Genomic DNA, 14,251 nt, shown 5'->3' on the forward strand with positions numbered 1-14,251 from the left:
CATTATCATGGTCTATACTCTGAATAGACATCTCACTGAGCTTGGCAAGCCTGGAGAAAAATCTTCAAATATCCGCAGTCTTTCCCGCTGAGAAGAACTAACAAGAGCTGTGAGTGGCAGGCAAGCAGGACAGATGGCTTCTTCCTGAAGACCAGAGTTCTGGGGTGAAGTACTGGGAGAGGAGGGTGACGGGGCAAACAGAGTTCCGCATCTGACAGAAATCTCAGGAGAGAGGGAGCTGGTAAGACTCTTTTAGCCTTTTGACTTTCTAATTTGGGAATTTTTTTTTCTAAAATTTTTCCTATAGAGTAGTAATAAAGAAATAAAATTGTTTTGAATTTATTCATTATATACAGAGCAACACTTCAACTCTACTGCTTATTTTAATATTTAACATTTAAACACTACTGCTTCTAGAGTCTTTGAATTTTATAACAATATAATCATATCACAACCAAACAGTTTTGTTTCTTTTACCTACTATGCCTGACTGATTTGAACTGACCATCAAATACTGTGCTGAAAAGAGATGATGATAACAAGAGCTCTCATCTGAATCTTAAATTGAATGCTAAAACAGTTTATAGTTAACTGGTTTGGGGGGGGGTTGTTTGGCCTTTTGGAGGGGTTGTTTTTTGTTTGGTTGGTTTTGGTTTTTCGTTTTTTGAGACAGGGTTTCTCTGTGTGATACCCCTAACTGTCCTAGAACCTTGTAGGTCAGGCTGGTCTTGAACTCACAGAGACCTGCCTGCCTCTGTCTGCCCACCTCTGTCTGCCTTCTGTCTGCGTGCGCCACCAAGCCCCACAAGCTGACTAGGTTTTCCTAGGAACCCTTTGATCAGATCACACAGTCCTTGTTCTTAGCTCACCTTTCTGCTGAGGGATCATCTCTGCAGGGTGATATGTCTTCCTATTAGACCTGCAGTTGAGCTGTCCCACGGGCATCAGGGGCTGTACATGAGTGCCTGAATTTGACCCCCAACATACACATAGAAAGCCTGATGCAGTGGGAAGGTGGAGACAGGCTGATCCCTGGGGCACACAGGTCAGCTACCACAGGTGCCAGCAAGACCTGGCCTCCAAATACACTGTGGAGAGCTCCTAACGGTGTGTGTGTGTGTGTGTGTGTGTGTGTGTGTGTGTGTGTGTGTGTGTGAGAGAGAGAGAGAGAGAGAGATCTCTGGCTTCTACACACATGTCCACACCCCCAACCATACACATACCTCACCCTTCCCTCCCACACACAGAATACAATCCGGTTCACCAAGACTTCTATTTGGCTTGCTCCATTTTGACTTGTCTCTCTGACTTTTCTTCTTCACCTGATCCTTGGCCTGTATTTTTATTACATTTGCCTACTCATTCAAAGCATTAAGAATCACTTAAATATTATCCAGAATTATTAATTTTTGTCAATGAAAAGGTCATTCCAGGGACTTTGTCTTCCCTGCTTCCATAACTAGAAGTCCAGGCTGATTCTAGGGATACTTTCACATAAAAACTTTCTTTTCAGCTGTTACTTTAAACATATTTCTATTTAAAAACAAACAGATGAACTGGATGAAGTGTAATCCGAATTAATCCATAACTAGCACGTTGGCCCTTTCTGCTTTTTCTGAGAATTACTCAGGTAGTAAAATCTGTAAAGTCCTTTAGTTTCCTTAATCTGGAAAACTTTGTTTTGTAATACATTATACATGTTCTTAAGTCATTCTTTCACTGGGGATGAATATGAAAGGCATGCTTTACAAACTCCAGTGATGTGAGTAATGCGGCTTGGGAGTGACACGCTGCTACTACTATGCATTAGGGACAGCAACTTATTTTTCTTTTGATGATGAATGCTTATATATGTTAATGGCTTGGCGGCTAGCTACTAAAGTACTAGAATTGACAAATACATATTGACCTTTTTGGAATAAAACTAGTATTAGTTGATTAGAGTGTTTGATTAAGGGCTACTAAGGATGAGTATCAAAAAACTGACGGCTATCGAATACACTATGTACATATACAGCTATTTTATGTATTGTGTCAACATTTTTAACTAAATGTTTTATAGTTACAAGTATTGGAGTCTTGTCAATCATGTCTGTGTAATTCCGATTCTGGGTGATTTCCTCCTAACTACACTGCACTTGTTCTCAGAGTTGGGAAATACTATGCATAGTATACCCTACACTCAACCCCATGTTAAGCAGCCCTCCAATTGATAATGTAAACACTAATGGGGGATTTTAAGACAGCAGCTACAGTTCACAGGACATCTGCCAATTAAGGTAATGTTGAGTTCAGTCACCAGCCTGATAAAAATCCTTTTTATTAAAAATGATCTTTCAAGTGGTTTTCAAATTTACCCTTTTATTGAAGTAGCTAGGTCAACTGCATATGTTTATTAAAGCTACAAATAAACTATCAAAAACATTTTTAGTAGAGACTCAAAGGATAATAAAATATGAAAGAATTTCTTAGTTGCAAATTATAAGAATAAAAATTTCAAATAATATTAGGAAAAGGTTATCATTTTGGTCCCCCCCCCCATTAATTTAAGAACAAAATTGCTAAATTCTCAAGATGGTATAATTCATTGCCGGAATTGTACCTAAGAAAAGACTTATGCTTCAACTGTTTGCCAAGGTTAGCACTGGCCACCAGCAAACACTCTAACCACTGCTATGGTAATTTATATATCTCCTACTAAAGCCAACCATTAGACTCCCAGTGTCTAGCTGGCAATACAGTTGCTTCACTCACACTGTTAGTGTTAGAACCTGGAAGCTCCGCAGGTTTTTAATCCAATGCTCCAGGCCATCCGTGCTATGCAGTGGATTTTTTACGATGAATAAAAACTTTTGGGGGAAGTAGAATGATACTAAAAGTATAGAAGGAACTTGAATGGAAAAGTGAAAGGAAGAATGAGTTATTCCCAAAAGATACATGTTTTTGCTAATTTAGATAAACATCAAAGGAGCATTTAGATGGAAGAATAAAACTGTAGCTCCTAACTCCATCACACGTGAGTCCCTGGGCAGAAAATACAACGAGGCAGGTAATGAAAAGCACAATTAAAACTTAAATGGCTGAAAGAAAATACTAAGCAATAATATGGACAAATACTGTCATAAAATTGATTACTGTTCATCTTACTTAAGTAAATTTATTTCCATTATATAGTCAAAAATTTGATAACTATTTGCTTCAATATCTTTAAAAATATTTAAAAATTAAATATGATTAAAGGCACATAAGTAATATCAAAACACTTCTGAAGTATTTTCAAACAAAAAAATAATTAACAATATATGAGACAGGTAATTTCCAGCCAAGTTAATATTCTATAGCCATATATTTATTCCAATATATAACACAAGTATGCATTAAAAAGCTGTATAGTAAGTTTAAAGTACAACATTTTGAATTCTTAACAATAGAACCTTACTAATTTGTATAAGGTGATGTTTCCAAGACATTTTTCAGGTAAAAGTATAGCATGCATTTTATGGTGGCATCTGCTGGTAGAGTGCAGAAATGCGGCCAGCTTCCCTAAGATGGCCTCATGAAAAGCTGGCAGAGGATACTAAGGGGCAGTTCGGATTTTTCCATTTTTTCCCCTTCTTTCCTGCCTACCTATTTTCATTCTTCCTTAGACCCAAAGGTTATTATTATAATGCCTCCTTTACAAGAGAAGCATAAATTCTCCTCAGATGCAAGAAGACAGCTATTCTTAAGTTGTAAGGTAGACAGAGAAACAAAGAGGATGAAGAAACAGGAGTGGAAGGCAGGACTTAGATTATACACAATTGTGCACATCAGCCAAGCCTCCTGAGACTTTACCCTGTACCAAGTGTGGCTCATTGAAGGTCTGAATCACGGTACTATCAAAAGCCATTGCGCCAAGTTCACACTGGCATCAGTGAGCTAACAGGATACAGCAATTCAGGAGCAGAATGAACAACTCAGGTGAAAAAGTCCAGTAAAAAAGGATAAGGACAGATAAGGGCAGCAAACACTCAAAATAAGGTAGTAGTTACAGGAACAGAGACAAGAGAAGATGTGAAAATGTTTAAGAAAAAACAGTAAGCTAAGGCAGCAGCAGAGGGAAAAGGATTTACAGATGTGTGAGACTTGGGTAACTGGAAGGGGAAAAGGGTGAATCCACTCAGGTGGCAAGCAGTTTTTCAGAGGAAGATGAAAAATAATTTTTGGTGCATGTTAAATTTGAGCTATCAGAGGCACCATCTAGGAGAAGCCTGAAGACATGTCTCGGAAACTCACTTGTCACTGAAGTTGGGTTTCAGCAAGTAACAGATTAGTAAGAATTTCCACATATGAAGTTGGAGAGGTAGAAAATGAGAGAATGACATCACAGAAGTTATAAGGAAAAGTTATAAGAAGTGATTAAATATGAGGAGTCAAAGCACTCCAGATGGTAATAAATGCAAGATCACAGAGGACCACTGAGAGAAGAGCGGGAGAATAGTGTGAACCCCTCAAGAGTAAACAAGCACATCACACTGGATCAGAGACTGCTGTGGCCAGCACATTAGTGAAGACAATAAGCTCTTACAATAGTTACTGTTTAGGAAAAAATGTGCATCAAGATTGCAAAGACGGAGAAAAAAAGAACACTAATTTCTCATGAATCTGGATGGAGAACTGGACAGAAAACTTTGCTAGGTTTTTTCTTACTGTCTTTATAGACTATGGCTGAAGTGCAAGTCAAGAAAAAGTTAATATAAATGAAAGACAGAAGGCATAGCCAGTGGAGTGCAGGTCTACACCCCCACATCTGGCTCACTGCAAGGCTGTTACCCTTTGGCTGAAGCTCAATTGTAACATTTTGTCAGGCCTGCTTTCCTGACACCCTTATCACAAGCTCCCACAAGCCAGGTCAACCAGGTCCTCCCTGCATCTCTTCCGGCCAATACTGCATAAATAGGGTATGTTCTCAGTTTTTACAGTTTTACTATGTTAAATTACAAAATCAACATATACTTACTGTTTAAAAAGAAGACAAAATTGTTTAACTGGACTATTTAGACTCCCACTTGAAGACACTATTTAGATACCAACTTCCTTAGTGTCTTCCTCAGAAGATGGAGTAAGTATTCATTATGATCAAACTGAAGACTTCACATAAATGGCTGCTAAGTTGAAGAAATACTCTCTCATCCTGAGTGCCTATAAAATAATTGTATTTCTAACCGTTTAGTCAATTTTTCCAACCATACAGTCCACCAAAATTTTAACAGATTCATTGGACTGAATGTATGCATTTATTTTAGCTTTCTCCCCAAACCTTACTGAAGTCAAAAAAGAGTAAACCAGATTTTTTTCAATCCTACAGGAAAAGAAAATAAAAGACAATGCGGTAATAGCAGAGACGTTCCATCGAAGCATGGAAAGACAGAGAGCAGATAGACGAGCACTAACTACCCAGAACAAAGACAGATAAACGTAAGTCACTGTTCAGAGAGACCCATAGGAGGGCCTGCTTTCAACCAAGGATGTTGAAACTTGACGTGTGCATATGAAAGAGGCACACCCTAAGCCCCCCTCGTTCTCAGCAGTCAAGTTAGTGTGTATCTTCCCCATGGCATGGAAGGCAGGATCACTCAAGAGTAAGCCAAGGAGGACCCAGACCCAGGGCAGCAAGGACTGAAAATAAAGGCAGTAAGCTGGTACACAGTGAACTGTGAGCTCAGTGTCAACAAGCACAGCACAAGGCCAGAAGTTCGGCTTTCAGGGACTAAAGTGTAGATCTGTGGATAATTTTGGAAAAACACAAAGAAATGATGTACAGTTACCTGACATCTGCAGAGTTAAGTCCCTAACAAAAGGGCCAACTGACCACCACGCTATAATTAAGCCCACTACATAAAACTGCTGATCAGCTTTACAGGGCCTCACTTTTAAACAGGAAAAGAAGGATTGGATCACCACACCCTCTAAGAATATTGGCCAAAACAAAACTCTAACCAAAAACTCCTAGAAAGCAGATAAAAATGTTAAATTCTTTTCTTCTTGCTTTTTTCTCCCCACCTTGAAGGAAGGTCTCACACTGGAACCCTGGTTTGCCTTGAACTCCAGGCAACTTTCTTGTCTCAACTACCCAGGTACTTCAAACAGGTATGAGTGAGTGATCATGCCCAACTAAAGTTAGACATGACTAATAATCTTAGAAAGATAAAATACAATAAGGCCATATAAAGCCCAATGTGAGAATAAAGGTGTTTGCTCCCATTTGCTTTTATTTATTCTGTTTTCATTTTTATTATTGTGGGGGGCATCCATGGCACTCATGTGGCAGACAGAGGACAACTTTCCGGAGTTGATTCTCTCCTAAGACTCCAATGTAGTCACCAGGTTTGCACACCCAGTGCCTTTACCTGCCGAGCCATCTCCCTTGTCCATGGGTGTGCTGTTAAGAAGAAAGCCTGAGTGAAGAAGAGCTCAGCAGTGAAAAGTAAAGCCAGGAGGTTCAGGGAACAGGGCAGGCAAAGGAAATTCACGAGGTGCCAATGAAGACTCTAGTCAGCACTCTGAGGCAGACTAGCAAGCAAAGGTCGGGGGTAAGTGATGACGAGACTCTGCAGAAGGATGTCTGCAAAGGCAAAGGGTGACTTGGGAGATGGACCAGTACCAACGCAGAATTTGTCAAGCTTCATGACTAACTGATGAATAAAAACAGGAAACAAATGACAAGAAAAAAGTAGGTGCTTTGAATGTGAAAGATCTCTCTTAGACTCATATTTGAACATTTGGCTCCTCCCTGGTAGAACTATTTGGGAAGGTTGCAAAACCTTTCTGAGGAAGTGGTTCACTTGAGGTGGGTCTTGAGGCTTTATACTATGGCCTCACTTCCTTTGGACTCTCTCCAACTTCCTGCTCTTATGGAACAGGTGTGCATATAACACACAATACAATTGAAAACAAAATCCTTAGAGCTGACAAGATGGCTCATTGGGTAAAGGTGCTTACTTGTTCAACCGTTGGGATCTACATGATAGAAACAACTCTTGGAGGTTGACCCCGAACTCTATTCCCATGACATGGCACACACGTGCCCCACCCCATCCACATAGGCACACATATACATTATGTAAAAAAAGAAAAAAAAGAAAGAAAACAAATATGGAATTTGAATCTTGGAAAGAAGTCCTTAGAATGAGATAAAAGAATGTCTGCTGTGGAATATCACTTTAACAATGTAAAGATGCGTTGCATTTGTTTACGCTGCATTTGCTTAGTTATGTAAAGATGTGTTGCTGTTTCACCTTGCCTGCCTAAGACACCTGATTGGGCTAATAAAAAGCTGAATGGCCAATAGTTAAGCAGAGGAGGGATAGGCAGGGCTAGTAGGCAAAGGGAATAAGTAGTAGGAGGAATCTAGGGGAGAGAGATAGAGACAGAGACACAGACAGAGAGGCAGAACAGGGGAGAAAGAGAGAGAGAGATGCCTGCAGCTAGCCAGCCAGGCAGCTGCCAGACAGACAGAGACAGAGAAAGACAAACAGAATGAAAGACAGGTAAAAATCCCCAAGGCAAAATGTACATGAAAAGAAACAGGTTAATTTAAGTTATAAGAGCTGGTAGGACAAGCATAAGATAAGGCCGAACGTTCATAACTGATAATAAATCTCCGTGTCTTGATTTGGGAGCTGGCTGGCAGTTCAAGAAAGCCTGCTACAAATGTCGATTGCAGACTGAACTAATTGAAGTCCAAGTTCTGCTATGAAATGACAACGTAATCTGGGGTAAATGCTTCAATCTCTTCATTTCTAAACTGAGAATAGTAATGTTATCTACCATATGAGGCTTTATACTGATCAAGTGATAATCTACACAAAAGAGTTTAGTGCAATTTCCAATGCAAAAATATGTCCAATGAGTATCAGCTACTTTACTTGAATAATGTTATGGCTCACCAATCAAAATGACAGAAATCCACAATTGCTAATAGGTACAGTCTAGCCCAGTCCCCCCAAATTACTATAATCCAAACATCAAACATATTTATACTATTAATGAAAGTCTATCAGATTTAAAAAGAATGTTTATCTCTAAAATCATAGAAAACAAATCCTAGATAAACCAAAGATCTGTAGATGTAAGGAAATAAAAAATAATAAAAACCAAAATGAAATTCATTATCTTTTCAATTTTCCTCCTCATTCTTGGTATTGGTTTCCTTTAGTGACAAGTAAAACACTTTAAAAAATTACTTGGTGATTTCCAGTTCTGAAAAATACCTGTCCTTAGTGCATGAGCTGGCTGTTTGGAGCCTGAGGCCTATGCAGGGACACTTTGCTCAGCCTGGGTGAAGGGAGCAGGGGACTGGACCTGCCTGGACTGAATCTACCAGGCTGAGCTGAATCCCCAGGGGAGTCCTTGCCCTGGAGGAGATGGGAATGGGGGGTGGGCTGGGGGGAGGGCAGGAGAAGGACAGGGAAATCTGTGGCTGTTATGTAAAATTAAATTAAATTATAAAATAAATAAATAAATAAAAATCTGTCTCTTCCATACAAAGATAAATAACAGCCATCTTCACTAAATAAATTTAATTTGAACACACATTTTGTTTCCGCACATATAAAAAACAGTATCATAGCAAGGCAGAAATTTAGAGAGGAAGGTTATGTAGTTACAATTTATCCATTTTGATATTTTATTTCCTTATCTATGCTTTGCTCTGATGCTTGGGGACTTCAATATTACCTTCATTCCTACCTCTGATTCTGTAAACTTTTAAAGAGAGATTAACAACAAACATTTATAAGTTATAAATTATTACCTTGGATTTGGTATGTCTCCAAGAATTTCATCTAACTTGTCAATGAAATTGATAAAATTAGACAGCCCTTTTACATGGGCCCGTAAAGGATCTGATGGCGATGGTGCATATCCTTTCCCTCCAAGCTCTAATGTTCTAATAAATGAGGTGGCCATCTGTGAATGAAAATGAATGACTTAGAAATCTTTAATGATTGTGAAGGTTAAACTACAATACAGTTAATAAAGCTGGGTACACTTATGTAATTCTAGGCATACAGCTACATTGAAGAATATTTTATGGATCATGTCACATTTTGAGGAGAAAATAATCACAGAAGTAAGTGCCATGTGGATTTCGTGCTAGGTAGACAGGATGAAACCAACAGCAATTTGCTGCAGGTGAAGGCTGAGATGCTAAGTCAGATGACAGAGCAAGGATGAAAGAATGTAGTCATATTGTTAAGAGCAGTCACTATACAGACTTTGTTTATGGTATAGTTTCATTTCTATAAATGTCTACTGAAATCATTACATAGAAAAAATTCATTTTCAATGTCAACTATTCTGTTTTATATGGGTCTAAATCTTCATTTTACCTTCACTATAAAAAAAGATTTGTACTAGATAATCACTAGATTCCAGCAAGTTTTCACATTTCAGGATAAGCAGTTGAAAGACCTGTCTTTACACTGACAAAAATACATTTGATAGCTCTACCCAAGATCAGCTCATCAAAAAGGTAACATGTTCTAAAAACAGTATCTTCCAAATTATCCTAAGAAAGGCACATTATGGAATGTCAGTAATTTGTGGGGAAGTTCTACGGTCAAATAGCCTGAGGAGGAACAACAGACGAAGTAACAAGGTTGACTGTCTACAAGGCAGGAGAAAGTTCTTCATCGAAGGATTTCTCACAGCTCTTGATATGCAGACACGCATTGTGTGAACAGCAGCATATATACCATGTCCGAAGAGTGTGCCCTCAGAAACACTTAGTCAAGAAGCGTTTCTCAAAGCCAGGCACAGCAATACATGTTTATTATAACCCCAGCACTTGTGAAACAGATCTGTGGGCAACTTGGGCCACATAGTGAAGTGCCACAAAGAAAAGAAAGGAAAGAAGGAAGGAGAAACAAAGAGAACAGGAGAGGGAAAGTGTACATTTATTAGTGCTAACAATCTGTAGAATATATCTATATAGGAAATGCTGCTTAATAGAAATTCTCCCTTGCTAAACTTGGAAGACACAGGAAAAAATAAAAAGCAATGGATTTTCAAATACAGAGATAAAACATAAATTAACTACTTAAAAATTGTTTCATTATAATTACAAGAAATCTACGTTAAAGCTCAGGGAGTTATAAAGAATCCTGAAAAATGTAAGCACCCATACCAAAAACATAGACAGTTGTTTCTCTCGAGCAGCATGCTTCAAGACGGTGAAGGCCTCTCTGCCCAGTCCTCGATCAGGGATGTTGAGAACATGAGACAGAGCCAAGTCATTCTTGGAATTCACTAGCAGACCCAAATAGGAAAAGAAGATTTTCCTTGCCAATAGCCGTACCTGTACAGTAAAGTATTCTGTTATTTTCTTTATTTCAGTTGTTCTAAACCTCTTTTCTATATACAGGAAGAATACATAGAATCATGAAATAACAATATTGCATCCCATTCTTTAGGCAAAATGAACAGCCAAACTAACCAGGAACAAGTTGGATAACCATCATATTCTTTCTTACAAAAATGAACTTAATAACAAGAAAACACTAACTATGGTGATTACTGGAAAATTGCTCTTACAGAATGACATAAAAGATACAGTTCATAGAGGCCTTTCTGCTGAGGGTCCATCTTATTCCTCTGCATAAGCCTGCCAGGAAGTAGCAGGCGATGACACAGTTTCCGGAACCTTAGAGTGAGAGCAGTCCAGCCACTGGACCCAAGTCGACATCCCATTGCAACACCAGATACAGAGCTAAAATTAAATGCTTAAGTCTTGGAGAACTACTAGATAGTGACTAATACTATCAAATAACTAAAGATCAAAATGAATAAAATAAAACAAATGTTTAGAAAACAATGACACTTAGTGAGTGTTGACATTAACTGACCTTTGGTAATGATAACAGATTTACTAGGAAAAATGTAAGCCACATAAAGACATACTAACTATATGAGAAAACTACACAGTTGCAGTAACCAAGAGAGAGACGTATGTGCAGAAAGACAGATGCACAGCTCAGTAGAATCTGAAAAGAACCCAGAAGCAAACAGACAGACACAGCAATGAAAGTTCAAAACAGGAAGTGCCATTACTAGGGTCGGGACAACAGATCTCCAACATTCATTTGAAAACAAATAAACCCCTCTTATGAAAAGTAACTCAGAATAGCCTTAAATGTACAATATAGTTGGACAACTTTTAGAACGAAACATAGGAGAAAATCCTTAAATTCCAGATGTAAGCAGAGAACTTAGAGTTGACACCAAAAGCACATTCAGGGGCAAAAAGAAAAGAACAATTAGATCTCGGCAAAATTAAACTTTTATGAACTCTCCTCAAGTCCCTTTCCTTTCAACTATGACTACCACTACAGCCCTGGAATTGTTTGTTTCTAGTTCTCACTCTCATATCATACACTTGAGATCTTTCCCTCAGATGATAGATTTATAGATGCGAGCTCAAATCATGGTCAAAAAAGGAATTCATAAATGCTCCAATAACACCAGAAATCTGAAGCCCCAGTAATGTATCATCTCCAAACTCTAAGAAAGTCTTTTCTTTATTTAAATTTTCTAGTCCAGTGTAAAAAGTGGAATACCTCCCTATGTTGGCCAAGGAGACTCACAACACCCCCAAAACAATACAGGTGACTAACACTACTTCTGGTTGCATATCAGAACTACATCATCAGACCCTACTGCTAAAGACACACAGTTTGGTTGCAGGACATGGAGTAATCAAATTGGAACTGGACTACTTGCTAGTTTTCATAGTTCCAGAAGATGCTGTGCAGGTTACTAGCAGGGAAAGGTTGTCAATGGTCTTACCTAGCTAGCAGTGTGCATGCTACATTATTGGCACGCTAGGCAAGATATGTCCAGAGGTACAATAGCGGTTTGAACATTATAGGTGCAACCAGACACTTTCTGAATGGTTTTCTGATTCATTACAGAAGGGAATTCATGCCTGACACTATAAACCTGTTCAAAAGCCTGTGACTAGGAAGCTTATAGGGCCAAGAGAGGTGGGAGAGAACTATTAATGTTGTTTTACTAAATGCATATGGTGTCATGTTGCCAAACTACCCTCTAAATATTTATGTTTGTTTGCATAGTCTAGTGCTGCTCTCAGCCTAAGTCAGAGTGTCTCTGCAAGGAACAAGTTATGAAGAGACTCCTAGCAGGCCAAAGTACTGAGATTAGGTGAGTGCTCTGGCCTAAATGAGACATCTGTATCAGCCACCACCCCATTCCTTCTCAGGGCTCAGGGACATACAAGGAAAAGGGTATATATAGAAAGACTGTAAGAGTCTGAGAAGAGGGCAAGAATTTGAAACTATCTTCTCAACAAGGTACGGCTGTTACACACAGGAACCGACAGGGACTGTGAGTATCTCCACCAAACCTGCACCATACAACATGCCAGCATCATGACAGAGGAACACATAGGATTCCCACCCCTAGCTGAGGAACTATGGGCAGTTAATAGCTGCTGGGTCAGATGAGCTGTTTTCCTTCAGAAGGATAGTCCCTGGTAAATAACCACATACCCATTACCAGGCAGGACCATAATTAATCTCAGTAGGTTATTTTTAAATGCATCAAATTAGTAAGGGGGGAGAATTGAGACGATTCTAGATGGAGTTGGAGGAGGTTAAAAGAAGAGAGTAGGAATGGAATGAATATTATTAAAATGCATCATATCCTATGTAGTGGCTTGAATGAACCCCCCCCTCCAGGCTCATATATTTGAATGCTTGGTCCCCAGTGGGTGGAAACGTTTTGGAAGGATTATGTGTTAGAGTATGTTAGAGGAGGTATGTCACTGGGGTTGTGGGTATGGAGGGGGGCTTTGAGGTTCCAAAAGCTCATACCATTGCCATTTAGCTGTCTGTCTGCCTCCTGTTTGCTGTCACAACATATAAGCCCCTAGTGCCATGCCTGCTTACTGCCATGCTCCCTGCCGTGATAAACACGTTCTTCCATAAGTTACCTTGGTCATTACATCTCTTCACAGAAATAGAATAGTAATTAAGAGAGCCTATATAAAATTGCCAGAGATTAAACAAAAGTTATTTTAACTAATTTGTATCTGTTCTGCCTACTCTAGAAATTTTGAACCACAAAAGAAAATTTCATGGATTAAAAAATAAAATCATTAGGAAGACTCTTCTGGTAAATAGTAAGTTAGCCTACATTTTAAAAGAAAATTTAAAGACAGGCCTTTGGATTATTTAAATGTGCAAATGTAAAATAATTCTTAAACATGAAAAGCATTCATGATTAATTAAAAAAAACAAAACAAAACCTTAATCAGTGCCCACCCAACATAATGGCTCAAGTCTGTAATTCCCAGCACTTGGAAAACTAAAGCTGGAGGATTACTGGGCATTTCAGGACAGTTTGGACTACATAATGAATTCCTGGAGAACGTAAGCTACAGTGTGAGACCATGCCTCACAAAAACAAAACAAAAAGAAACTTCATAGGCTAGGTAAAGGTTACTGAAATTACAGACTTGAGATAAAATGTTAACAAAATTAGGGCCAGGCAGTAGCATATGCCTTTAATCCCAGCACTCAGAAGATAGAATCAAGCAGGTCTCTAAATTTGAGTCAAGCCTGGCTCACATGACTTTCTAAGGCTAGCCAGGGCTACATAGTAGTCCTTTTCAAAAACAAACAACAACCAAAAGGAAGAAAAAAATTCAGAACTAAACAAAGCCCAAAGATCAACCCTGAGACAGAAGTAAGGGAGATGTAGCAGTGATATATGTTAACACCCTACTCAAGGGTGTTAACACATCACAGCTCAGCTGATCAGGCTAACTGGACCTTTGCTCCCTCACCACACCGTGGATGTCCCTCCTAAAGCCGTCTGCTTGACCGACAAGAACCATGATACAGAAGGACAGTCTTCCATCAAGGGTATAAGTCTAGCTTGTATTTGGATATACTTAAGTGTAAGTGTAAGCTGCTCCCATGCAAGTTCCACCCCTCGCTATGGAGCTACGGCAACTGACAAGTGCTTGGAAAGAGAGAGTAAGCTTCTTCAGAGGTACAGCCCCTGAAAGGCTACTGAGGCCTTAGTAGATGGTCCTACACCCACGCTCATACAGGCAGCACTGTGTGGACGCAGTGGGTTTAAATATACATAGTTTAAATATATATATCCCAGCATATAAAGTTGGAAAGGAAAAGTAGGGATGGGGGAATAGGGGAAGAATTTGATGAGAACGGATAATAATAGATTT

General features: G+C 39.0%; 1 protein-coding gene across 7 annotated transcripts in view; it reads right to left on the reverse strand.

The window, feature by feature from the left end:
• The window catches only part of LOC118571182 (PARP1 binding protein), a 52,544-nt gene that overhangs the window by 16,230 nt on the left and 22,063 nt on the right, over positions 1-14,251 (reverse strand). For 6 of the 7 annotated variants that reach the window (XM_036170126.1, XM_036170123.1, XM_036170125.1 and 3 more), the window contains 2 exons: positions 10,169-10,339; positions 8,795-8,949 (listed from right to left, as the gene is read on the reverse strand). In XM_036170126.1, coding sequence (XP_036026019.1) covers positions 8,795-8,949; positions 10,169-10,339 — 326 coding nt within the window. The remainder of the gene's footprint in view (positions 1-8,794; positions 8,950-10,168; positions 10,340-14,251) is intronic. The other variant, XM_036170122.1, reaches the window with a different exon arrangement.

Source organism: Onychomys torridus, chromosome 20 (genome assembly GCF_903995425.1).
Source record: "Onychomys torridus chromosome 20, mOncTor1.1, whole genome shotgun sequence".
NCBI lineage: Eukaryota > Metazoa > Chordata > Mammalia > Rodentia > Cricetidae > Onychomys > Onychomys torridus.